The 27,557-nt window shown below is 40.5% G+C and overlaps 1 protein-coding gene across 4 annotated transcripts in view; it reads right to left on the bottom strand.

Moving 5' to 3' along the window:
* Positions 1–27,557, bottom strand: part of USP9X (ubiquitin specific peptidase 9 X-linked) — a 123,267-nt gene that overhangs the window by 20,439 nt on the left and 75,271 nt on the right. For all 4 annotated transcript variants that reach the window (XM_073667274.1, XM_073667273.1, XM_073667271.1 and 1 more), the window contains exons 19-35: positions 24,660–24,900; positions 23,178–23,327; positions 22,478–22,598; positions 20,886–21,016; positions 20,513–20,788; positions 20,223–20,339; positions 20,012–20,137; positions 19,430–19,596; positions 16,016–16,124; positions 14,518–14,664; positions 14,254–14,400; positions 11,886–12,093; positions 10,621–10,841; positions 9,742–9,935; positions 8,409–8,582; positions 6,319–6,460; positions 5,356–6,106 (exon numbers count right to left, since the gene is read on the bottom strand). In XM_073667274.1, coding sequence (XP_073523375.1) covers positions 5,356–6,106; positions 6,319–6,460; positions 8,409–8,582; positions 9,742–9,935; positions 10,621–10,841; positions 11,886–12,093; positions 14,254–14,400; positions 14,518–14,664; positions 16,016–16,124; positions 19,430–19,596; positions 20,012–20,137; positions 20,223–20,339; positions 20,513–20,788; positions 20,886–21,016; positions 22,478–22,598; positions 23,178–23,327; positions 24,660–24,900 — 3,422 coding nt within the window. The remainder of the gene's footprint in view (positions 1–5,355; positions 6,107–6,318; positions 6,461–8,408; positions 8,583–9,741; positions 9,936–10,620; positions 10,842–11,885; positions 12,094–14,253; positions 14,401–14,517; positions 14,665–16,015; positions 16,125–19,429; positions 19,597–20,011; positions 20,138–20,222; positions 20,340–20,512; positions 20,789–20,885; positions 21,017–22,477; positions 22,599–23,177; positions 23,328–24,659; positions 24,901–27,557) is intronic.

Raw genomic sequence — 27,557 nt, forward strand, 5'->3', positions numbered from 1 at the left:
TTCCCTGAGTTTTTCCAACAAGATGGTGCACCACCACATTATGGGTGTCAGGTCCAAGCATTCCTACATGAACAGTTTCCTGGAAAGTGGATTGGTCATCGTGGGTCAATTGAATGGCCACCAAGGTCTCCCGATGTGATCCCCTTAGACTTTTATCTTTGGGGTCACCTGTAGGCAATGGTCTTTGTTGTGAAGATATGAGATGTGCAGCATCTGAAACAACGAATACTGGAAGCCTGTGCTAGCATTTCTTCTGCGGTGTTGCTATCAGTGTGTCAAGAGTGGGAGAAGAGGGTTGCATTGACAATCCAACACAATGGGCAGCACTTTGAATACATTTTATAAGTGGTCATAAACTTGTAAAAGCTCATGAAAGAATAAAGTTACATTAAAACCAAGCACACCATTGTTTTTCTTATGAAATTCTCAATAAGTTTGTGTCACATGACACTCTTCCCATTGAAAAAAATAAAGTTGGATCCAAAATGGCCGACTTCAAAATGGCCATGGTCACCACCCATCTGGAAAAGCTTTCCCCCCTCAGATACTAATGTGCCACAAACAGGAAGTTGATATCACCAACCATTCCCATTTAATTTAGGTGTATCCATATAAATGGCCCACCCTGTACATCAATGAATGCTTTTTGGAGCTAAATAAAGTTATTGTGGGACATTGCTTTTTGGATTACTGTCAGAACTGGGGTGAGTATATTGGTTAATTGAAATGATTAAAGAATGTGTATGTTGTATTTCAAATAAAGTGTTTACTCGTGTGTGTTTATTTAACTCTTTACTTTTGTGAGGAAAGGCTCTGATTGACACCTTGTCATCACCAAACAAAAGAGCTAGGTGTCAGCTGATCCCATTCACCCAATCTTCATTAGCATTTCTATTCATGCCATTAGATTCCCTTTTATGTCATTTCTGGGGTAGCTGTGAGCTGCTATTTTTATCCTAGGAAGGTGCTAGTAGGCAAACACGGTCCCTGGCCATTAATAACAGCTCACAGCTGTTAAGTTAGCCGCTAGGTCCCCATGAACAGCAAGAACCAGAGCTTTGGAAGTATCATATTTTTGTTGCGTCCAAAATGCTGTGTTCTAATCCAACACTTTTGTTGTCGGTACATGTAAATCCACCATATATAATGACACTTCAATTGGTCAAAATCTGCAGCGGAGACTGGTGTGTCCGCTACAGAAATTGACATGCTGCTGGTCAGCGGACACCGACATGCAGCGAGTCTTTCAGGACCGCAGCATTTCAAATTCTCTTGCATTCGCTAGTCTCCGCAACAGAAATTTGACCACTAGAAAAGTATAGAATGCGGTAAATCCGCATGGTTCAGTGAACACATGTGGATTTACCTGATTTCAATAGAACGCAGCGAAAAATATGCGTTTAAAGCGCTGCTACGTCCTGATCGTGGGCACAGAGCCTAAAATAAAAAAAATGGCGTGGGCTTCCGCGTCATTTTCATAACCAGCAGAGGGAAAGCCGACCGCTGGGTTCTGATATTAGTATCCGGGGAAGGGGCCATCAGTCAACAATGTTACCTGGCTATTAATATAAGCACACAGCTGTTTGTTTAGCCTTTACTGGCTAGATTACAGGGGGACCACAGAAAAAAAAAGTTGATGAGGGGTCCCCCTATAAAATCTAACCAGAAAAGGCTAAACAGACAGCTGCAGGCTGATATTAATAGCCAGGGAAGGGGCCATGAATACTAGCCCCCTCCGCGGCTATTAATATCACCCCTCAGCAGTCCCAGAAATGGCGCATCCTTAAGATGCGCCAAATCTGGCGCTTAGCCTCAGCTCTTCCCACTGCCCTGTAACGGTGGCGAGTGGGGTAATGATTCACATCATCCTTGTATTGGCTGCTGACGTGAAGCCCAGGTTATAAAGCTGTCGGCGCCTTTTCAATAAATACATGGCCAGAATAAATTTTAATGAAATAAAAAACACACGGTTTTAAAAAATAATTTTTATTGTACGCGGTCCACGAAGACCTCGATATTCTGAAGAAAAAAAAGTGAAAAAACAAACAACCATATCCCCCTCACCTGTCTGCCGTCACGACAGTCCACGATTACCGCCGATCCTCCGACGATCTGGGTCACTTCTACCGCTGTGACATCAGCAATCACTGATGTCACTGCGGTAGAAGACAGCAATGTATACTAACAGGGGTGTAAAATCACTTCTGTCAGTATACATGCTGCTGCAGGAGGTCACTGGGGTTCATCAGCTGATGGGCCCCAGTGAGCTCACCACCATGGGAGCATTCTTGAGAGTGTTCCCACGGTGAGGTCACGTGAGCATCAGCTGATCGGTCAAGTTACCGCAGGTCCTGGCAGCTCAGTACATGGCTGGGAGAGAGGGCGCTCCCCGAAGTGTACCGCCGGCTGCATCGGATCGCCGCCGGGGACCAGGAGGACACCGAGGGGCGCCGGACATGTGAGTAAAAGTTTTTTTTTTTTTTTACTATTGATGCTGCATTTAGAGCAGCATAAGTTGGTCACAAACTATAAATCCATGCCAGTTGCATGGATTTATATTGTGTGCCCAACTTGTCAAGCACTTTTCCAAGTGATGCTCAAAATCGCTTGGAAAAGTGCTTGAAAAAACGCATGCAAATAAGCTTTAAAAAAAAAAAAAAAAAGCTATTCAAATCCGCATGCATTTATTCTGCCAGGGAGAGGCAGAAATGCTCTGGAAAAATCTGCATCAATTTAGCATCGTGGGCACATACCTATTCAGTTTTCTTTTTTCAATAAAAAAAAAAAAAAGTTTAACAGGTCATTCCCTTAAAGAAACATCCAACAATGGTTTTGACCACAGTAAAAAAAATAAATAAAATTGCAAACACAGTAAAGAATATGAATCTAAAGAACAAATATAATTCCTTATACATCAAATTGTATTAGCAAAGAATGTGCGTGTATACAAACGTGCCGCCTAATGGTCACCGCTGCAGATGGAAGATCACACACCCCATCACAATGTGCACAAACAATGATTAATAGATGACCACCATGCCGCATGGGAGTAGGTGGAAACAAAGTGATATCTCATAGCATGCAAATTCACTATACACATACACGCGCGCGCTAGTATGAATCATATAGCCAAGGTAATGAGCCACTTGAAAAAGGTGTATGAGGTGGTAAAAGTGTGCCTGCACTTGTAGCACAAAGGAAATAAAATAACTTCCCAATCACCAGGTATATGCGCCTGAATGTGTAGTTATCTTAATGCATGACGCTGTCAGGTTAGGTTTGTAGGCACAACAATTTGGCACTTGAGATTGAACTCAAAAGGTGGGAACCCACATCTACACCTTAGGCCTGGGACAGCTCATTGAATCTCATGGCTTTCATTATCACCTCTATGCTGATGACACACAGATCTACCTCTCTGGACCCGATATCTCCTCCCTACTAACCAAAATCCCACAATGTCTGTCTGCTATTTCATCCTTCCTCTCTGACAGATTTCTAAAACTTAACATGGACAAAACAGAATCCATCATCTTTCCGCCATCTCATTCAACCCCCCCAACTGACCTATCTGTCAACGTCAATGGCTGCTCACTCACCCCAGTCCCTCAAGCTCGCTGCCTTGGGGTAACCCTGGACTCTGAACTCTCCTTCAAACCACATATCCAAGCCCTTTCCACTTCCTGCCGACTCCAACTCAAAAATATCTCCCGGATCCGCACATTCCTCAACCATGAATCTGCAAAAACACTAGTGCACGCCCTCATCATCTCCCGCCTTGACTACTGCAACCTCCTTCTCTGTGGCCTCCCTTCCAACACTCTTGCACCCCTCCAATCCATCCTAAACTCTGCTGCCCGACTAATCCACTTGTCCCCCCGCTATTCCCCGGCCTCTCCTCTCTGTCAATCTCTCCATTGGCTCCCCATTGCCCAGAGACTCCAGTTCAAAACCCTAACCATGACATACAAAGCCATTCACAACCTGTCTCCTCCATATATCTCTGACCTAGTCTTCCGTTACATACTCGCACGCAACCTCCGATCCTCACAAGATCTCCTTCTCTACTCCTCTCTTATCTCCTCCTCCCACAACCGTATACAAGATTTCTCCCGTGCTTCCCCCCTACTCTGGAACTCTCTACCCCAACACGTCAGACTCTCACCTACCGTGGAAACCTTCAAAAGGATCCTGAAGACCCACCTGTTCCGACAAGCCTACAACCTGCAGTAACCACCACTCCATCATACTGCTGCACGACCAGCTCTGCCCTCACCTACTGTATCCTCACCCATCCCTTCTAGACTGTGAGCCCTCACGGGCAGGGTCCTCGCTCCTCCTGTACCAGTCGCTGTCACATTATGTTCAAGATTATTGTAATTGTTCTTGTATTATACACCTTTTTCACATGTAAAGTGCCATGGAATAAATGGCGCTATAATAATAAATAATAATAAATGTAAGCCCAAAAGGAGCAATAATCCTCACGGTAAGTTCAATGTCAGTTTCTCACAGTCGCTATTCCATGAAGGAAACATTTTCCAAAATGCATCGGCTTTTAGACCATAGAGGTATCCGTAGTGCAAGATGTGTGCTGTCACATGCCAATTCCTGAAACTCATACCTGTGGTTACTCGGACAGCTCGGAGCACCCTAGAGAAGCTTACAGTGAGGATTGTGGCTCGTTTTGGACCTACCTGTTGAGCCAGCAAAATTAGAAACCTAGTCTGGACAGTCTTGCATTACTTTAAGCCAACTACACATTGAAGCACAAACACCAGTCTACCTATTGATTGGGGAGTTTGTGTGTAGCAGAACTGCTCACTTGCTACAAGTGCCAACCGCTGGGCGGTGCTCATAGCCTCCTGGCAATGACAACCGCAGGTGCCTCCTACAGACCCCGGATTGTCATGCCAACCCATCGGCGACCCGTAATCATGTGACACTGGCGCCGATTGGCGGGACTTCCTTCGCGTCCTTCCGCCATGGCCATGTTAAATACCATTGTCAGAGATTGACAGCGGCATTTAACATGTTAACAGCCGCAGGTGGATCACGATTCCACCCGCGGCTGTTAGTGGCACATGACAGATGATCAGATCAGCTGTCATGTACCCGGAAAGGTGCACGCTCCGCGTCGGAGCACGTGCTGAAGGGCGAGACACGCCATGTGCCGTACATGTATGCCACATGTCGGAAAGTGGTTAAAAATAATTAACTAAACACCTTGATAGACACCGCATTAAGAATTTATACAAAGAAAACAGAAACCTCTGGACAACAAAGGCAAAATCACAGAAAAATCTCATCTATGCTTTTACCTTACAAATATCTATGATGCTGGTATGAACTTACCTGGGGGAGGGTTCAGGTAGACACTGTTACAAGTTAGTAATTTCTTAATAAACTGGAAATATTCTAAGCTGAACTGCATTCGGTTGTGCATAAATTGCACGTTTTGCTTGCGTACACTGCGCTCAATAGCTGACGGCATCTTGATCTGATGGGGTTTTGAGGTGATTGTTAGTTCATTAATATATTTGATCAGTTCATTGTCTTTGTCTAGTGTGTCCATACGTTCATAGAAAAGAATGTAAGCGTTCCACCACCTCTTCTGACGTCGGTATGACATTCTTTTCATCATGTGATCAAACACTTCCCCCATGTACTCGCCCCCAAAGCACTGGTTTTTCATCTCCTCGTCGTCATCCATTTTGCATTCTGTTACGTCGCCATCATCAAACTTATACCAGCGGTTCTTCTCGCCATCTCCACCATTTCTTTGGATGATGTAAGAATAGTAATGACCTCCACTCGCCTGTCCACTGTGCACCAGCACTCCTACTAGCCTGTATTTAGTACTTCCAGCAGGCTCATTTTCTGTTTGTTCATTGGGGATGACTTGATTTTCTGGGTTTACATCATCTCCCTCCAATTTTGCTACACCAGCCACTGTGTATGGCTCCATATCTAGTTCACGTGGAAACTCAAAATAGTCATTGAATTTAATTGCACATTCCCTTTCCCAATCATAGTCAAAGCGTTTAAGCTGGATGGCTAAAACAGGAGGCAGCTTCTTTATTAGCAAGCGCTTCACTGTATCCACCTGAAAGCACAAGAACATTTGTTAGATACAGGTCTCCAACACACCTATGGCACAAGAGCTATGGTGGCTATACTGTATTACTAGGGTTCTTCAGGTTTAAGAACTTGGCCTAAAAGTTTGCAACTATTCAAAGTGTTTCATGTTGAAGTGTTTTCTGGTGTAAACACTGATGTATCAGTCTGGAAAAGAGAGGACTTAAAAAGAGAATTCACCTTTTTGTTGCATTTTTCACAGTGATACGCATTTGCACCTTCCAGCAAGTCTCCTTTGACATATTGTTCCATAGAGTCAAGCAAGTTTTGGTGGTTTCTAATATCTACATTCAGCGTTGTAAAAGATTCTTCACATTCGTACCTGTAAAAGTTCGAAGAGGTTTTAAAAATTTTTTATTACCAATTGGGAGCGGCAGTGTGAAAAAATCAGAGGGAAAGAAGACTGGAAACAGTATGCTTGAGGAACAAATAATGAAAGTTGTTTTACCTTCCATGATAAATAGCTTATGCCATAACACTTTCAAATATACAGATGCATCTCACTAAATTAGAATATCATCAAAAAGTTAATTTATTTCAGTTCAATACAAAAAGTGAAACTCATATTATATAGAGTCATTACAAACAGAGTGATGTATTTCAAGTGTTTATTTCTGTTAATGTTGATGATTATGGCTTACAGCCAATGAAAACACAAAAGTCATTATCTCAGTATATTAGAATACTTTATAACAGCTTGAGAAATTATTTTAAAATCCGAAATGTTGGTCTACTGAAATGTATGTTCAGTAAATGCACTCAATACTTGGTCGGGGCTCGTTTTGCATCAATTAGTGCATCAATGCGGCGTGGCATGGAGGCGATCAGCCTGTGGCACTGCTGAGGTGTTATGGAAGCCCAGGTTGCTTTGATAGCAGCCTTCAGCTCGTCTGCATTGTTGGGTCTGGTGTCTCTCATCCTCCTCTTGACAATAACCCATAGATTCTATATGGGGTTAAGGTCAGGCGAGTTTGCTGGCCAATCAAGCACAGTGATACTGTTGTTTTTAAACCAGGTATTGGTACTTTTGGCAGTGTGGACAGGTGCCAAGTCCTACTGGAGAATGAAATTCCATCTCCAAAAAGCTTGTCGGCAGAGGGAAGCATGAAGTGCTCTAAAATTTCCTGGTAGACGGCTGGGCTGACTTTGGTCTTGATAAAACACAGTGGACCTACACCAGCAGATGACATGGCTCCCCAAACCATCACTGATTGTGGAAACTTCACACTAGACCTCAAGCAGCTTGGATTGTGGCCACTCCACTCTCCTCCAGACTCTGGGACCTGGATTTCCAAATCAAATGCAAAATTTACTTTGCATTTACTTTGTGTGTCATTGACTGCCTTCTGGACATCTGTCAAGTCAGCAGTCTTCCTCATGATTGTGGAGCGTACTGAAACAGACTAAGGGACCTTTTTAAACGCGTGGGAAGCCTTTGCAGGTGTTTTTTGTTAATTATTCTAATTTACTGAGATAATGCCTTTTGTGTTTTCATTGGCTGTAAGCCATAATCAACATTAACAGAAATAAACACTTGAAATAGATCACTCTGTTTTTAATGAACATATAATATATGAGTTTCACGTTTTGTATTGAACTGAAATAAATTAACTTTTTGATGATAATCTAATTTAGTGAGATGCAACATATACATACATATATATATATATATATATATATATATATATATATACACACACACACACACATATATATATATATCAGTATAGACCAAAAGTTTGGACACACCTTCTCATTTAAAGAGTTTTCTGTATTTTCATGACTATGAAAATTGTACATTCACACTGAAGGCATCAAAACTATGAATTAACACACGTGGAATTATATACTTAACAAAAAAGTGTGAAATAACTGAAAATATGTCTTATATTCTAGGTTCTTCAAAGTAGTCACCCTTTGCTTTGATGACTGCTTTGCACAGTCTTGGCATTCTCTTGATGAGCTTCAAGAGGTAGTCTGTACTATATATATATATATATATATATATATATATATATATTATATATATATATATATATTATATATATATATATATACACATATACACATATACATATATATATATATATACATATATATATATATATATATATATATATATATATATATATATATATATATATATATATATATATATATATATATATATATATATATATATATATATATATATATATATATATATATATATACACATATACACACATTTTTTTTTTTCTTTTTTCACACACACTTATTTGGAAACTCACCTATGAGGACACCCTTGGCAGATTTTTTGATCAGCAAAAGAACCTCCTAAGACTTTGCTTAACATAGTTGGATGACCTAATGCCTTTAAAGCTTCATCTAAACTGTCCACAAGAGAATTAAAAAATTCTAAAGCATCATGTTGTTCTCGAAGGTTAACTGGTTCTCCCCAAAGCCTGAAAGCAAGAAAAAAAAATGTAATATATTAATTAGGGAGTATAATTTTTAGAGCCAATCATGTCCTTAATCTATTCTGATGAGCACATCAAAAATCTCTTCACACATACAAGCATCATCACCCCCCATAAAATGAAAACTATGAACATGATATTACTAATCCCATTTAATGTTGCACATTAATAAGTGATTTCTCCACCACATTAAGTGAAGGTCTATAACTATGAGATAAGGATTTAAAAAACAAACAGGGCTATGCCATCCCTCCTTGATTGGTGAAGGACCGAACATGGGAAGCCCAAAATAAGGTCAGAATGAAGGGGGCTCCCTTCATAGATTTTTTATGCCCATCCACCTGTCACACAAGCAGTTACAAAAGTCATTTTTACTTGATGAGAGAAGTGTTGCAATCCCCAGAATAGTGGATAGAAGAAAAAAACAAAACAAAACAAAAAAAAATCATCACACCAAAGTAGACCCAGAGGTCAGGCTCATACGAATCAATATTATAACATCTCTTAGTGTCATGGAATACAGAGTACAAAACTAATATCTCTTCAAAGGGAGTGTGACATCAGATTGACCCTGTTGATTAATTTTTTTTATTAAATGTATTTATGCATTAGTTTCTCAATTATCCACATTATGTGTATATATATATATATATATATATATATATATATATATATATATATATATATATATATATATATATATATATATATATATATATATATATATATATAAAAAAAAAGAATTGTAAATGCTTAAAATTGTGCAATTTTCACTCTGGTCTCCGTATTAGGCTATGTTCACGCTTCTTGCTCATTTAGGAAAACTTTCTTCAGTGTCACCATGACAGACAGGATTACAATGACAGTTAACACCTCTACATATCAAATGACAGGATCCAGAAAGTATATTCTGTCTAGATTGTAGCATAAAAAAGAAATTGAAAAAGTATTCAATTTTTTTTTTTTTTTTTTTTTACAGAAAAACATTTAACATTAATATTTTGATTACACTTTAACCAGAAGGTAAAGACCCATATAGTTTTTTTTGCATGCATGGTCAAATAAAAATCTATTTTAAAGATCAGAAAGATAGAAAGGCAAAAGTTGTCAGGAAAAATACAGGTTACAGAATAATGTAACTAACCTAAACTGTTTCCAGAAACCTCTTGGGACGTAGTACTGTAACCTTGATGCTGCCAAGTGGCCAAATATAACTTGCAGATGTCTCAGCACGCCAATATTGTACTCTTTTCTGTCCTCCGTTTTGCTCAGTGAGGGCTTATCTTCATACTGGTGAGGGTAACCAAAGACATCATCCCCCCGTGAGTCTACATTACTCTGTCAAGAAAAAGTTCGTGTGAGTTTCCGCTCTCAAAGATTTGGTAGCAGTAAAATATGACCAAAAGTTAAATAAAAAAAATAAGCCACAAAGGCTTCATACAGAGTCCCCCTTAGTACACAAACTCAGACCTCATTTCACATTCAAGTGGAGAGAGTGATACAGGCCGGGCTCACACACATGTATGTATTACACATATTCAGACAATAATGCCCGGTCTGGCGGCAGGTTTCCTGACATTACAGCCTTCATATGTGCCTATGAATACTAGAACAGGAACCCCAAGCCACCATTCCTCCTCACTCCACTACTGCTATGAGGAAGACATTGATTGGAGCGAGGCAGACCGGTATTTCCTGTTAGGCCAGTTTCAGAAGTCCATTACTTTCATTGGCAAGTATGATCTGCAACACAGATCAAAGGAGAGCATGGTCTGTAATGGATCAGTGCCCCCTCTGTAAAAACGATGGACAGCACACAGTCCAGAAGAGCTGAGGTGTGAAACCGGCACAAGTCCCAGCATGCATGATGCAGTCTATTCAAAGTTGACACTAGGGTGAAAAGGGTGGGCTTCAGACAACCATTCTGGTGGTCATGAGTGAAACCAGGAGGTTACAGAAGTAAATTGTGAGAACAACCTTCAAACTATAAATTCTCTTATGGTCAAGCAAAACCACCTGTTACCTCATTGTCTTGTTTTTCATCCCCAGACATGTCGTCATCAACATCGCTGCCGGTGCCTTCAATAGCAAGAATTCCATTTCGGATTGCAGGTATCATGTACAACTGCTGGATTACAGAGTTCATATAACATGTAGCACCGGCATTTTTCAGCCCAACAAAGCCCTTTAGGGGCCGTGGTCCAACTGGGGGAAGATATTCCCACTCAGTAAGAGCTTCACAACCTAGATTGTGGAAAAATTTGACATTAAAATCCTGAAACTGTTAAGAAAAGAAAAGTCTAAAAGCAAGATTCTACACATTTACACCTAAAATAAGATGCAAATTTTTACTAGATTGCATCCCACAGAAGAGACAAAAAACACACAAACACCACATCCATTTAGTTTGCATTGGAATCAAATGCACAAAACCAGATCTCATTTGGAGGTTAGTAGCTACTGGAGAAAGTCAGCAATATTTTTTGGTATAAACTGCTTGCTAAATCCCTTTCCAATTTAAAGCACCAGTCCAGCATTTTGTTTTTAAGTGCTGAGTGGTACTTTTAACCCTCCACTGTTGTCACCTTTTTTTGGAGCAGTTATCTTGTGACCGCAGCTTCTGATTGGCCGGATGTCAGAAGTTACGTCACAAGCTCTCAACGCAAGTTTATGAGAGCCAGAACGACACACTCAGACTATAGCTGTGACCTCCGTCTCGCTTCATGAAACAGTGGAGCGACCAGGCAGGACAGAAGCTGCTGGAGACCGGCAGCGATAGAAGGGGAAGACAGTGGAAAGTAAGCATGAGCGTAGGGACAGAGACCTGAGATTAGAAGCTCCACTCCAGCGGTAAAAAAGAACCAAAATGCTGGAGTGCTGCATTGCTGCTTACTCCATCACCTACATTTAGAAGGAGTACCTACTTTTCAATTGCTAAAATGTAACAACCTTTGCCTCATAACAAATTCATTGCCTAAGTTTTCATATAGGCGGGTCATACACTAGTGATTTTAGGTGGCTGAAAAAGGCCGCTTTAGACCATTTTCTGTGCCACGAAAATGGCAAGATAGTTGGTAAAAGCTTGACATAAGACAAAAGATGACGTATCTGTCAAAGTTCTGCCGAGCAGCTGTAGTTGGGAAGGCTTATCTACTGGCTAAGAATTTCTGCTCTAATAGGTGCAATCTCCTGTACAGAGAAAATAAAGTAGCCAGGAGATAGAGTAAAGCATGTAAAAAACACAATAGGAAAAAAATAAATCGTAACTAAAATGTTGATGTACAATACCTGTATAATACATTTCATTCAATGTATCTACAATCTGTCTGAGATTACGAACACATCCCACAGCTAATGCCACCAGCAACTCAAAGCCTGCATTTATGGTGGCTGGAGAACTGCATACTGGAATAGCTTGTTCAGCCGGAAGCTCGCCAGTTTTCATATATTGCAGATAAACGTTGGACGCTGGGAATATGAAGTCATCAATCAGCTCCTAAAATACAACCAGAAGACATTACCAACATATCATTATCTTCCTTCGAACAGATTGGAAGTATCTTGACTATTTGTGGATCTATATTCACATGCATGCTTGTAGTGTGTAAGAGGCGAGATCTAGATTAGATACAGGCGTTGGCAGAGGCGGATTACTATACACTTCTGGGAGATGCTGCTGCTCTGTTGTCCCGTAAATGGGTTGAGCTGTGCCCACCATAGAAACTGAAGACATCAGGAAGAAAAGATGTTAAAAGGGACAAATGTTTACATTGACAAGTCATGTTTTTTTTTTGCATTGCCATGATCAAAACAATTATGGCATTAAGTCAGAGATTTTATTTATTTGCCTAATTAATCGGATAAACTTCTGTTTACCTTGGCAATGACAAAAGAATTAAAAAGGAAATGTGTTATTTTAAATTAAACCCCTTCTCGACATTCGCCGTACATGTATGGCACAAGTCAGAAGCGGGATAACTGGGTGGGCCTGCTCCATACCCGGCAGATAACTGTTGTGAATTGGTCAGGATCTGCCTCTAACAACCACGGGTGAAGCTAAGTGTTGCCCGTGACTGTTAATCTGTTAAATGCCACTGTCAATCTCTGAGAAAGGCATTACCAGTCACGGAGGCATCATTCTATGCGGCCATCGGTTGCCCCACAGCATGACTGCAGGGCGCCGATAGGTTGCTACAACAGCGATTGGTCTGTTGAAGACCCCCATGACTGTCATGGCAAAGCCTCGGTGAAACCCAGCCAAAAGAGATTGTGATTTTTGCCATATACTGCAGTACAACAGTAATGACAACCGTACAACCTGCAGTAACCCTCACCCATCCCTTGTAGATTGTGAGCCCTCACGGGCAGGGTCCTCTCTCCTCCAGTACCAGTCGCTGACTTGCATCGTTCAAGATTATTGTACTTGTTTTTTTAATATGTATACCCCTTTTTCACATGTAAAGCTGTAAGAATAAATAGTAACATGAAAATGTGGAGAAGGTCAGTTTCCACGTTGGTCTGGGGGTGGCCTCATGTGCACCTCCCCTGACAGCTCTGTTTAAAAGGAGAGGAGTACGTTTTTTTATCACCACTCCGCAGCATCATGCTGTTGAAAAATCCTTTAGGATTGACGTCAACTAGAAACCGCATCATAAAAATTGTGTCGGCTATCAAATGCACTACAAAAAAGTGTGAATCAATACCTTACAGTTAACGGTAGCACTTTTTTGTACAGCAACACGGACATTAACAAGTGATCAATGTACATGCATTTCCTTATAATCTAGTTTGTCAAGCAGTGATCTTCAGGAAAGTGATCTTCTTCGCTCTGTTGGATCCTACTCTTTGATGCCATTCTTACAAGCATGGCCACGTCAATACCATGTTTTACACATTAAACATTCTATAGTTCAGAAATATGATATATTCCTGTAGTGACTAGTGCACTATGTGCAGGCAAGCCAACACAAACCTTAAAATCAGATAATGATAAAAAAAAAAAAAAAAAAGAGCAACAGTTCACAGAATAAAAAAAAAAAAAAGATCGGAAACCACATGGATGGAACCCTGCAATATGTAAGCTTGCCACTCGAGGGCAGTATAAAACCACAAGTGCATCACTAATAATGATAATAATACTGATAAGGACATGTAGACATCATCAAGTTAATCAACAGGGAACCAAGGACCTGCCATGCGTTTCCCTGGGAAAGCATTGGAGCTTTCCTCATCAGTTAATGTTCCTTTTAACCCCGCACTGATGTGACGAACACGTTTACTACACGCCTTTTGCGAGTGTTTGGAGCAGGCTCAGGAGCTGAGCAGACACGACACTGCAAGACAATTTGGTGCCAATGGGTTGCCAGTTGGAGTGCTGCCATGTCAGTAGTTCTGTGAAGCTCAGTCTCAGGTTGAGCATTATAGGAAACAATGATTTTACCTATATTGCAGTGTACATGCCAGCAAGTACATCATCAGTTATTGTTGAAACTTTTGTGATGTTGCAGCAATTCCAGAGCTACCAGAGACAGTGGCACTCAATATATTATTACTAAGTGGTTTGCGTGACAAGGAAGTTATCAACCTTGTAATGGGTCTGACAAAGCTGCACAAAAGGCTACAGAAACCAGAGTGTACAGCAAAAAGGGCTCTTTACCTTAATAAGATTGGCGCCCCCTTTTTCACAGCCAATGTGATACTTCTTTTCAGGCGTTTGGAACGCTAGTAATTCTTTTGTTACTCCAAGATGACCCTCCAGAATGGTTTCCTCAATGCCAGTCTCACCTGTTCTCTTAACATCATCCTAAGAAAATAATCAGAAATGTTATTTTGTTTTAATGTAAAAACATACATCACACACTAATTTGGACACGAACCCCTGAATTTTCAAAGGATAACAAAAGTGCAGAAAAAACCATACCCGTATCCTTTTAAGCCAATCGATTTCATTGTTTAGAAGAACTTCTGCATTGGGGATGTTGATGTTGCTATTGTAAGCATAATTTAGAAGGTGCCTCAGAAGGGTGAAGTAATCTCCAGAGTGTTTGGCTCGTTCTCTCGCTGTACTCTGTAAATGCAACAGACATTTATGCCTTAACAGATTATTCATTTCAAAGATTTTTAAAACTAAATGCAATTAAAGAACAGTAGTTTCTTCCATAATAAAGGGAACCCGTCATGTCCCCAAAAACTTAACTAGAAGATTAATATAGTTCTAAAGCTGCCCAGCAGCTGCACTGAAAGCCTGGTTACTAGGGGAAAGTGAACTTTATCCCTCCCAGCAGCCTCTAGCTTTCAGTTATACAGGTGGCACAGATTATGAGAAATTACACACATCATACTGGAGCAAAGGCATTTACATAGAGCATGGGAGAAAATAAAAAGGTATTTTTGGTGGTATACAGGGGGAGTTAAGGGATGGACACATTTAAGTAATGCAGTACAGGCACTCAGAAAGGTGGGTGCATAGTGGGTCCACACTAAAGAACTGGTGAAAAGTTCCTTTTAAAAAAATACAAACAAACAAAAAAACACACCACAATTAGGGGTTAGCAGGATAGAAAGGAGTGTAGGTCATTTTATAATAAAGCCAATTAAAAAAGTGATTAGGGTGCAAACAGAAATTTAAAAAAGGCATTTTAAGTACCGGACCCCCCTTTAACAAACTCTAAGAATCATGCTTCAAGAGAGTGTTGCATATTCCACAGGATGCACCAAAAAGGTTTTCTAGATGCGGGTGCCACCTGTGTGACGAATGGGGCTCCGTAACCCACCTGGGGATGCGGTTTTCTCCACTCATATCTACCAAATTCCAAAAACGCGTAAGCATTTCTGGAATTCCCATAGCAGTGAAAACAGTGCAGATTAGCAGCCATATCCCCATTGATTTCCCACCTGAATGAAAGGAACCCTCATTCCAAATAGTTTGGAGCCATAAATGTCTACATGGATGACCTTCTACTTTTATATAGCAGAACAGAATTAAACTAAGTCTGATTTCAAAGCATTTGAACAGGGGCTGAAGGTCTGGTCGTTTCAGTTCATCTTCAAAAGAAAAGCAGTAGAGAATAAGTGATACCCCTCCAAAGACTGTCCAGTATCATTGTCGATCAAAATGAAGCACCCAATATATAATAATGGCCACATAAAACATGACCAAAGTCATTCACAACAGAACATATATCCAAGCACTGCAGCACAGACATTGGAGTTCATCCACTCTTGTACTGATCCACATTTTAGTTGACAGCTGCATGCACTAATCTGCTGGATGTCACTGTAACCCAGAACAAGCTGGTAGACAGACCGTTCTTCGCTTTGCTGAGCTTGTAGTTGGGTAACGTTTAAGCTAAAGTTTAGATCAACACAAATTATTTTCAAGGTAATAAAACACTCTTACATATATGAAAAATGCTTACCCCCAGTACTGTAAAGAGCAGAGTGATGAAGAAAATGAGGGGTCTGTGCCCCATGCAGCACCTGGTGGCCATAAGAAAGAACTGCTCCTGCGCCATCTGTCTCACAAGTCTGCCAAACACAAAACAGAATATTCACTTGCTAAATAAAAGTACAACGAGGGGAAATTTTTATTTTTTGCAAAAAAAAAAACCAAACACGTCATTCTGAAGTCAGAGATTATTATTATTAGTGTTCTTGTGTATAAAAATGCTGTTCAATCTTTCAACCCAATAATTGTCAAGACAGTATAAGAAACAGACAGAAAGCCCTGTTTTCTGTGCTGTAATATACTCGCTGCCATTATTTTCTGTGCTTTACATGCATTTCCTAATAACACTTTTTTAAAGTTCATATCATTTCTTGTGGAAGGAGAATAAACTTGCAAAGGAAACAAGGCCATTTTTATTGTAGCCATGACTGAACTGGAAAACATTCTTCAAAATGGTCATACATTCAAGTAACCAAAACTTTGTAATATTCATGCTAAATAATCGGGTAGACCAGCACTTTAAACAGGAGACTATTCTGGCAAAGATTTAATATTTACACTAGTAAAGGGGTCACAAAAGCAAATCTCATTAGCGATATCCTGCTTGGCTTGGAGGGAATACAGCCAAACAGCCAATAATGCCAGAAGCAGAGGCCGGCCAGTCATTTCCAATGCAAACCTAGTCTTGCTTGACAATCTTTCAAATCAATGGCCATCACATAGGAGAGGGTTCCCTAAAAAAATAATGTTGTGCTTTCAGGTTAAATGTTTGACCAAGATTGTTGCGCCCAGTATCAACTCTGTACTAACAGTGGAATGTGAGGGAGAAAATGGAGGTGAATGGAAAGACGCTAACCCCATACAGTCACATGGTAAGTACACGGCCCCAGCCTAGCTCGGGAAAAATCTGTACACTATAAATATACAAGCCAGCCCATGTATGCACTTTAACACAAGACCTACCATTGGTAGCAGGGTGTCAAATGATTTTCTAAACTAGAACAGCCACAAAGATAAATTAACCCCTTTACCCCCGAGGGTGGTTTGCACGTTAATGACCAGGCCAAATTTTACAATTCTGAGCACTGTCCCTTTAGGAGGTAATAACTCTGGAACGCTTCACCAGATCCCCCTGATTCTGAGACTGTTTTTTCGTGACATATTGTACTTCATGATAGTGGTAAAATTTCTTCGATATCACTTGCGTTTGTTTAAAAAAAATCGAAAATTTGGCGAAAATTTCGCAATTTTCATTTTTATGCCCTTAAATCAGAGATATGTTACACAAAAGAGTTAATAAATAACATTTCCCACATGTCTACTTTACATCAGCACAATTTTGGAACCAAAATTTTTTTTTTAGTAGGGAGCGATAAGGGTTAAAAGTTGACCAGCGATTTCTCATTTTTACAACAAAATTTACAAAACCATTTTTTTTTAGGGACCACATCACATTTGAAGTCACTTTGAGAGGTCTTTATGACAGAAAATACCCAAAAGTGACACCATTCTAAAAACTGCACCCCTTAAGGTGCTCAAAACCACATTCAAGAAGTTTATTAACCCTTCAGGTGCTTCACAGGAATTTTTGGAATGTGGAAGAAAAAAAATGAACATTTAACTTTTTTCACAAAAATGTTACTTTAGACCCAAATTTTTTTATTTTCACAGGGGTAACAGGAAAAAATGGGCCCCAAAATTTGTTGAGCAATTTCCCCTGAGCACGCAGATACCCCATATGTGAGGAAAAACCACTGCTTGGGCGCACGGCAGGGCTCGGAAGGGAAGGAGCGCCATTTAACTTTTTGAATGTAAAATTTACTTGAAAAATTAGCAGACACTAGTTTTTACATCGCCATATTTTGAGAGCTATAATTTTTCCACGTTTCGGCTGACAGTCATGTTTTTTGCGGGACAAGTTGACGTTTTTAATCGTACCATTTTCGGGCACGTGACAATTTTTGATCGCTTTCTATTCTGATTTTTAGAAGGCAGAATAAACAAAAACCAACAATTCAGAAATAGTTTTTTTGTTTTTTTTTATGCTGTTCTGCGTGTGGTAAAATTGATGAGGTAGCTTTATTGTTAGGGTCAGTACGTTTACAGCGGTACCACATTTATATATTTTTTATATATTTTGGCGCTTTTACACAATAAACTATTTTATAGAAAAAAGAATTGTTTTTGCATCGCTTTATTCTGAGAGCTTTAACTTTTTTATTTTTCGGCCGTTGGAGATGTATGGTTGCTTGTTTTTTGCGGGACAAGATGACGTTTTCAGTGGTACCATTTATATTTACATTTGTCTTGTTGATCGCGTTTTATTCCATTTTTTGCTTGGCGGTATGATGATAAAACATTGTTTTGTGTTTCGTTTATTTTTTTTTACAGTGTTCACTAAAGGGGTTAACTAGTGGGACAGTTTTATAGGTCAGGTTGTTCCGGATGCAGCGATGCCAAATATGTGTACTTTTATTGGTTTATTTTTTTTTTCATAAGATTTATTTATTTATTTATGGGTACTATATATATATATATTTACATTTTTTAAAAAAAAATTCACTTTGACATTTTTATTACTTGTTCACATTGTCCCACTATCAGACTTTTCACTTTTTGCAGCCTGATCGCCTGCATGGCATAGAGAGCAGCAGCTCCCTGTGCTATGCGGGCTGTCACTGCTGCACAGGGAGAAGTTACTTTGGTCATGCACTGCGCATGACCAAAGCAACTTCCTGCCTCCTGGTGTCCCGGATGTTGTCATGATGACGTCGGGTCACCATGGCAACATCCAGGACCTGACTCAGAGGCCGCGAGACGCCGGCAGAGAAGGCAAGTATCGCGCTTACCTCCTCTTGCCACCGGAATGCTGCGATCGACTTCGATCGCAGCATTTTGGGGGTTAATGTGCCGGGAGGGGTGCGGGACCGCTTCCTGCACATAGCACCGGGTGTCAGCTGTAACAATCAGCTGACACCCGGCGGCGATCTCACCCACGCAGCTTGTGTGCGGGCGAAATCGCCAGGGCGTATTAATACGTATCAGGCCCATAAGGACCAGGGCACAGATACATATTAATACGCCCTGGGCCAGAAAGGGGTTAAAAAGACTGAAACCTGATGGTAATCTGACAATACAGACCGTTATTTTACTTCTACTGTACTTGAAACAACTTTTTAAACCCAAATATTGCAAACTAATCTATAACAGTTGAACATCTAAAACGAACGATAAAGTAAAAAAATGTGAAGTAGACCTGGTTATATGGCGTAGTCTGCCTTGAGTTTGTGAAATACACCATTACTTTCATGTATGTTTAGGACCTGCTCAATAGCTCAAAATCCTTTTGCAACATAACCAGTCATTTGTTTCTAGAAACACTCACTTGCTTTGACAATGTAGCAGCAAGTCAATAATGAAGGTTTGCCATGCTTTCTCTTTGCTGAGGGCTTCCAGTGCTGTTGGTATCAGAGCAAAACACAAGGTCATCGCTTCTAGAGCCTCGCAACAAACTTGTTCATCTTCTGGGTCGGGTTCATTACCGGCATTCGTCTGCAAAATGAGAATGATGTAAATGTTAATGTCCAGTGCTTTGTTCACAAGAAAATCATGGAGTGCAATGAAAGTAATCTGAAAGCCCACAATGCAGAAATTCTGATAATGCAAATAATCACAGGGCTTCAGGAGCTTAAAGTGCAAAGAGCCAATCAAACTACTCATAAATGCCCACGGTAAGATCATTTCTGTTAAATCACATGCCAAAGTCATACGCCTTTCCTTCAGGTTCTCAGTTCTTGCCGACATACATCTGTACATTAGTGTGACGGCAGGGTCAGAATACTCTGGTTTTCTTTAGTCAGACACCATGGTGTCAAGTAGGACATAATTCCAGTTGCATTAGGACAAAAAAAAAAAGCTGCCCAAATTTTTTTTATTTTTTTTTCCAGATGGCATACATTTTTATTACCTTCTCGTAAATTTTGCTTATTTCCTCATTGGCTGAAAACACCAACTGAACAGATCCACAGCCAGATGCCCAGATTACTTTTTGTATTGCTCGAATTACACAAATATCGGGGATAAACTTTGAAGCCTAAATAAAAGGTAAAATTTACAATTTTAATTAATGGTTATGTGGTGAACTGAGTTTCCAAAACCAAAAAAGGTCCAGTGCCTACTTCATCAGATATTTGTTGTGCCAGGCGTATTGCTACATTTCTCAGCATACATTCTGAGGTTGGATTGGGAATGTTCTGTAGGGCATTTTGTAGCACCACTGCTTGATCATGGGTCGCCTAAAATCAAATATACAATAAAGAGTTAATGTTGCATTACTTTAAATCTATAAAAAATGGTAGATTTTAAATAGAATGTGAAATCATAGCACATGTAAAAAAAATAAAATATATATAAATTATATTATAAATGTATTAAAGAATGTAAAAAGCTGCTGAAATCATCAACCTACCGGTGACACAGGATTTGATCCTTCAGCAGGTTGGCAAGCTTCAGCAACTGCACGGACATGCCCATAACCAATTGCTGTAAGCAACAATTTGGCGACCTTTAGTGCATTAAGATACGCACTTCTTCTCGTTTCCATATCAGCATTTGGCAGAAAGTTATTCCTAGTAAGCATGCTCAACACAAGAGGCAAACCACCACTTTTCAGGAAGTTGTACTGAAAGTCACTAGCATCTTCTCCCAAGGGTGCATTGGCAGGCATCAACAAGGCATAAACCACCTAGAAATCAGAGAGCACACCCAAAATGTTTAACTGTAAGGCAATACTTAAAAAATAGTCTCAAAATGTAGGCCGAATTTGTTACATTATAACGCACCTCTGTCAGATATAAAACTTGTGAAGCTGACTGTCCGAAGAAGAGTGAATCCAAGGATGAACTTAGGCTGCTTTCTCCAAGTTTAGCATGGTCTAAACAAATTGCTCGAAGTTTCTCCACTATAGTATTGTCTGAAAAATCAATTAAATTCAAGCGTTTGATAGGAAGATCTCTGGCAGGTTCAAAAGTCATACGAACATGTACACTACTGTTACAGAGAGAACCATAGACCTAGAAATGCGACTGGTATTAGGCACAAGAGACTAAAAAACAAAGCCTCAATCATTTTAAACTGTTTCTGCTGAGGCCAATTTTTGCTTTTGTTTTTCCACTTTTAAGTGCAATAACTTTTAAAAAATTTTCCTTTGAAAGACGCATGGCAACACATCAGTAATGCACAATAATGTTATGGGTGGGGTAGGTAGATGGGCACCCAATATTGACAGCGGCATTTAAAGGGTAAACATGAGTGATCAAAGCAAGCACTTGTCACTGCTGTTGGAGGCAAAATGCCAGCTGTGTAGCACAGCCAACTTCCACCATATGTTGAGTGGGACACACTTCAACATTTAAATACCTTTATTTATTGCCGATTTCCCTCGCAGATGGGACTGGCATGTTGGTTCCAGTTAGAGCTAAAGCAACCTTCTGACTGCACAGTAGGGCTAATCTGGCTCCTGTCCAGCAATCACAAGATTGCCGTGTGTCCAGAGGAGGAAGCACCATTTGCAATTCCTATCCTGCATGCACAGTGCTGTGTATGCAGTGATCAGTAAGGCAGATACAGTAATAACCACCTCTGCCTTCTCTATGGGGCATCCAGCTGTGTTTGAAAGCTGGCTTCCCAGCAGCAACCAGGTGTTTAAAGGATATGGGCCCCCCAGAAGCTTTTAAGAGGGAAAACACTAACAATTCTTTAGTTTTTAAATTTGCACAAGAACAAATTAGGCAGTGTCAGACATGCAGCTAGCTTGTATAAAGTGCAATAGATCTACAAAAATTACTTTTCTACTGCTCTTTTGACTATTTTTATTTTAAATACTTGTATTCACCATGAGATAGAATTATCTCAGCAATGTGATGTTCCTCGGCTCTTCTTTTGAGGAATTCATGAACAAATTTGACAGCTGGTTGTTACCAGTTTGGGACGTATCATGCACACTTCGTGCCAGTGCCAGACTGTAAACACACCCCCTAACAACCTTTTTGTCAGTTTACAAAAAATAATAAATATTCAGGCAGAATAATGAATAGCACAACACAGTTATTGGAAAAGACGCTGCAGACTTATTTCATATGAAATTAAAGCAATTATGGGGGGGGTGTAAATATTTCCTAAACAGACAAGTAAAATGTTAAAGGGAACTTGACAGCAGGTACATGCTCAAAAATACATGGTTGAAATCCTCCAGTTTTCATACATGCCGTCCATGGATCTGGCAGCATGCCTCAGATGACAGGTTCCCCTTAAGATGTTAAACTTTTAACCAGCAGACAGGTAAATCTGAATACATTCAGATCATTGTGAATCACGGTGCTCAGGAATAAGTCTAAAGACATATGTAGTGACATATACCAGACTATGTATTTACCTGGTGGCATGAGTTTCATCAGCACACGTGCACCATCACGTAAAGGTGGCATATTTAGACTGCAGCCTAAATCAGCGACTTGCCAAAGAAAGGAGATATACCGGTGGTGCAATGACATTATCTGGAGCACGGAAAAAAAAAATACTATCACAGATTAGAATAATTAATTGTAATGGTTACAAAAAGTTCAGTGCATCGGTGCGTATACTAGCACTTTGTAAATTGCCAAAGAAATCAGAGGTGTACCCAATAAGATTTGTGCTGAACATTTAACCCATAGGACCTGTTCACAATAGCTTTTATGTGCTCTGGGTAACAGTTTTTGATCGTAATACTGGCATAGTCTTCTGTCAAAAACACAAACTCAGAGTTATGACTAGAAGTAAAGTGAATGCTCAGTACTCATTGCAGTCTGCTTGATCTGCCATATCATTCATGCAAGTCAGTGGAGGGGTCAGTGTTTGTGGAGTGGGCTCAGGAGTGGAGCTCCTTTAGTATGTGGTAAATTTCTACAATTATGGGGCATCAATGGGTTGTCATGGAAGCTAGTTTTCAAAAACGCATAAAGAAAAAAAAAAATTAATTCGAATTACTCTTAGCACGTTAAAAATTAAAATAAACGGAAAAGACAAAACAAAATCAAAACGTCAAATTAACAACATTAGTGTTAGATGTGTGGGTACTCAATAAGTATACAGACCACTCCAGGCAGGCAGCTTTCAACTTCTGGGTTTGGACCATCACTGAAGTGGTTTCCATGATTTCCAGGAGACCCAGTCGAGGAGTCTGAAGAACTATCTGGACTCGAAGGCATATTTGAACTTATCTGTGTCAGCTTGGCAGTAATCAACTGTAACAAAAAGCAAATTCATCTTTGCAGTGTAAAATTCAGGAAATTTTTGAGTAGTGTGTGCTTATGGCAGCAGCAATAAAAGTGAGAATCCATGCACTAATACAGAATTGTCATTTATACAGAAGACAACAGAATACTTAAAGAGGTTGTCCACTACTATTAACAATTCCCCATCGATTTAAATTGTGGAAAATAGCCTTTGTAAATACCTCCCGTGGTCATTGTTGCCTGTGAGAGGCGCTATTGCTGACCGCTCACCAGGCATCACGTGACCCAGTTGCAGCCAGCTTTGACATCCGCTGATGTCACGTAAAGTTCCGACTGCAGCCAGGCGTGACCCAGTGACATGCTCCCCCTGATTGTCGTGCTGTGGGGGGTGGGGTTCACCACACTTCACAGCCCATCATCCACTGCGCGCTTTCCAACTGAAAGCAGAGAGGGAAAGTTCGCACTGCATGCTGGGGTTTCACCGCACATCAATCAGGGGGGAGCACGTCACTAGGTCACGCCCAGCTGCAGCCGGAACTTGATGTGACATCAGCGGATGTCAGAGCCGGCTGCAGTCGGGGGAGTCACGTGATGCCTGGTGAGCAGTCAGCGATAGCGCCGCTCACAGGCAATAAAGACCACACAAGGCATTTACAAAAACTATTTTCCACAATTTAAATCGATGGGGGCATTGTTCATAGTAGTGGACAACCTCTTTAAAGGGATATTCCCATCTCCAAGATCCTATCTCAATATGTAGTAGGTGTGATATTAGCAAATACCTCCAATTAGAAATGTAGCATAGTTTTTCTGATTTACTATGTCACTTACCCATTTAGGGCATTGCAGGACCTTAGGTATCCATGGTTACGTCCACTGATATGGTGACAGCTAGTTGCTAGTGGTCGTAACTATGGATACCTAAGGTCCTGCAATGACTGCACAGGAGGAAAGACATAGCAAATAAAAAAAAAACTATACTACATTTCTAATTGGAGGCATTTGCTAATATTATTACTACACTTACTACATATTGGGATAGGATTTTGGAGATGGGAATACCCCTTTAATCTTCCTTAGAACGTGACAGGAGAAATGCGACACAATCACACAAACAGCAGCCCAAACCCTTGACCACCAGTATTAAGAAGCTAGCGGAAAATCAGAACAGTCAGCCTATTGTGTGAGCTCCAGTGGGTAGTACGAGCAATCCACCCACTCAAAAATGATTTTTTTCATCTATGGCTGACCATATCAACAATTAACATTCAATTAAAACAATTTATAATAATTTTCTGAAGATAACTAGTTTGAAAAAAAAAAAAAAAAAAAAGTACTTACAGTTTTATCTTTCAGGTTTAACTGGCCAATTAACTTTCTGTCTTCTGAAGGATCCACCAGCTCTCCACCGATAAAGAGTTCAACTTTCGTATGTGCACTGTTAGCCTTGATACGATTAAGTATACAACGCCGAACTGAGCCTATTGTGTCATTTGTATGAGACCATATGTCTAAATCCTCCACCTGACGTCCCTGATTCGGAAATCGCACAACCAAAGTTATGTGTTTGCCGCGAAACGCCCTAGAATGCATAAACATTTAAAGTTATGAAATATAATCCAAATGTGGTTAGGAAAAATAAAAACACATAATGGGGCATCAATGACGGATTACAAACGAATATACACTGCTCAAAAAAATAAAGAGAACACTTAAACACAATGTAACTCCAAGCCAGTCACACTTCTGTGAAATCTACCTGTCCAGTTATGAAGCAACACTGATTGTGAATCAATTTCTCCTGCTGTTGTGCAAATGGAACAGACAACTGGTAGAAATGATCGGCAATTGGCAAGATACGCCCTATAAAGGAGTGGTTCTGCAGGTGGTGACCACAGAGCATTTCTCTGTTCTCATCCTTTTTGGCTGATGTTTTGGTCACTTCTGCATTTTGTCATTGCTCTCACCCCTAGAGGTACAGTAGCATGAGGTGGTGTCTACAGTACAACCCACAGAGTTTGCCCAGGTAGTGCAGCTCATCCAGGGTGACACATCAGTGCGAGCTGTGGCAAGAAGGGTAGCTGTGTCTGTCAGCAGTGTCCAGAGCATGGAGCAGATACCAGGAGACAGGCCAGTAAACCAGCAGACGTGGAAGGGGTCGTAGGAGGGCAACAACCCAGCAGCAGGACCGCTAGCTCCATCTTTCTGCAAGTAGTAACAGGAGGAGCACTGAGAGCCCTGCAAATGACCTCCAGCAGGCCACTAACATCCATGTGTCTGCTCAAACTGTCAGAACAGACCCCATGAGGGTGGTATGAGGGCCCAATGTCCACAAGTGGATGTTGCGCTTACAGCCCAACACTGTGCAGGACGACTGCCATTTGCCAGAGAACACAAAGATTGGCAGATTTGACATTGGGGCCCTATGCTCTTCACGGATCATAGCAGGTTCACACTGAGCACATGTGACAGAGTCTGAAGACGCCATGGAGAATGTTCTGCTGCCTGCAACATCCTCCAGGCATGACCGGTTTTGGCAGTGGGCCAGTAATGGTGTTGGGAGGCATTTCTTTGGAGGGCCGCACAGCCCTCCATGTGCTAGCCAGAGGTACCCTGACTGCCATTAGATAAAGAGCCGAGATCCTCAGACCCACTGTGAGACCATATGCAGGTGCAGTGGGCCCTGGGTTCCTTCTGATGCATGACAATGCCCGACCTCATGTGGCTGGAGTGTGTCAGCAGTTCCTGCATGAAAAAGGCATTGAAGCTATGGACTGGCCCGCCCCTTCCCCAGACCTGAATCCAATCGAGAACATCTAGGGCATCATGTCTTGTTCCATCCACTACAGACTGTCCAGGAGTCGACTGATGTTTCAGTCCAGGTCTGGGAGGAGATCCCTGAGGATCATTCCAAATCCAGACCTCCATGGGATATTAATTTTGATTTACATTGATCATTTTTATGTTTCATTGTTCTCAACATTCCACTATGGAATGAATAAAGATTTGCAACTGGAATATTTCATTCAGTGATTTCTAGAATGTTGTACTTTAGTGCTCCCTATTTTTTTTTGAGCAGTGTATATTAAAAATACATAACATCCAATATAAAATATATTTATATAGTAAGAGACATTATGTTTTTGTCACATAGAAAAATAAATCCTACCAAGAAGTACAATTTCAGAATTTTTTCACCTTTAATGTCACCCATAATCTGCACAAATCAATTGAAAAACAAAATGAAATCTGTTTGGGTGGAAAAAGAAAAATAAAGAACTAAAATAACGTGGTTGTATAACTATGCACACCTTTAAAAGGGTTATATCCATCTGCTCTGTTTTAAGGACGATCTAAATATGTACACCTTTAGACTAATACTTTAAATACCCTTTGAATTTAAGAGAGAATTCAGTCTTTTTGGTACAAGTATCACCATGGCACATCTAGAATTGCCAATCTTTGCCCACTCAGCCTTGCAGTAGTGCGCCATATGTGTCAGACTGCGAGGGCATCTGCTGCGTACAGTCCTCTTAAAAAGTCAACCCACAAATTTTCAATTCAGGTCTGGGCCATTACAACTTCGACCTCTACCTGGCAAAGCCATTTATTGACTTGGAGTTATGGTTTTGGGTCGTTGTGCTGAAAAGGTGAAATTCCTCTGTCTTCAGTTTTTTTTAGCAGAATTTTGTTGCAAAATTAACCAATATTTGAAGCTATTCATAATTCCCTCCACCTTAACTAAAGCCACAGATCCAGCTGAAAAACAAACAGTCTCCGAGCATAATGCTGCCTCCACCATGCTTCATTGAGGGTATGGTATTCTCTTGGTGATGCCCAGTGTAGGCTTTGTGCCAAACATAGCTTTTGGAATTATGGCCAAAAAGTTAAACTTTGGTTTTAAACAATAGCACGTTTTCTCACTGCTTTTGGCAGACTTAATGTTATTCTGAGCACAACCACAGCCTTAAAGGGGTTGTCTACTATTTAGACAACTCCTTCCTTGATCTAAATGCTTGGCCCCGACAAAATGAAAAAGCCTACACTCACCTCAGGTGCAGGAGTAGAGTAAATGATGTTTTTTTTTTGCTTGGGGTTTGACAAGTTGTCCAAGAAGTGGACAACTTCTTGAATCATAAGAGTGTTCACTAGTGTTGAGCGAGTATGTACTCTTAACCCTTTCGCCGAGTATGCTCGGGCCAAGCTCCAGTATTTATAGCTGCTCGGTGATCAGGTTAA

Source organism: Phyllobates terribilis, unplaced genomic scaffold, assembly GCF_046119375.1.
Source record: "Phyllobates terribilis strain yellow unplaced genomic scaffold, ASM4611937v1 Scaffold_2__4_contigs__length_985480577, whole genome shotgun sequence".
In the NCBI taxonomy this organism is placed as follows: Eukaryota; Metazoa; Chordata; class Amphibia; order Anura; family Dendrobatidae; genus Phyllobates; species Phyllobates terribilis.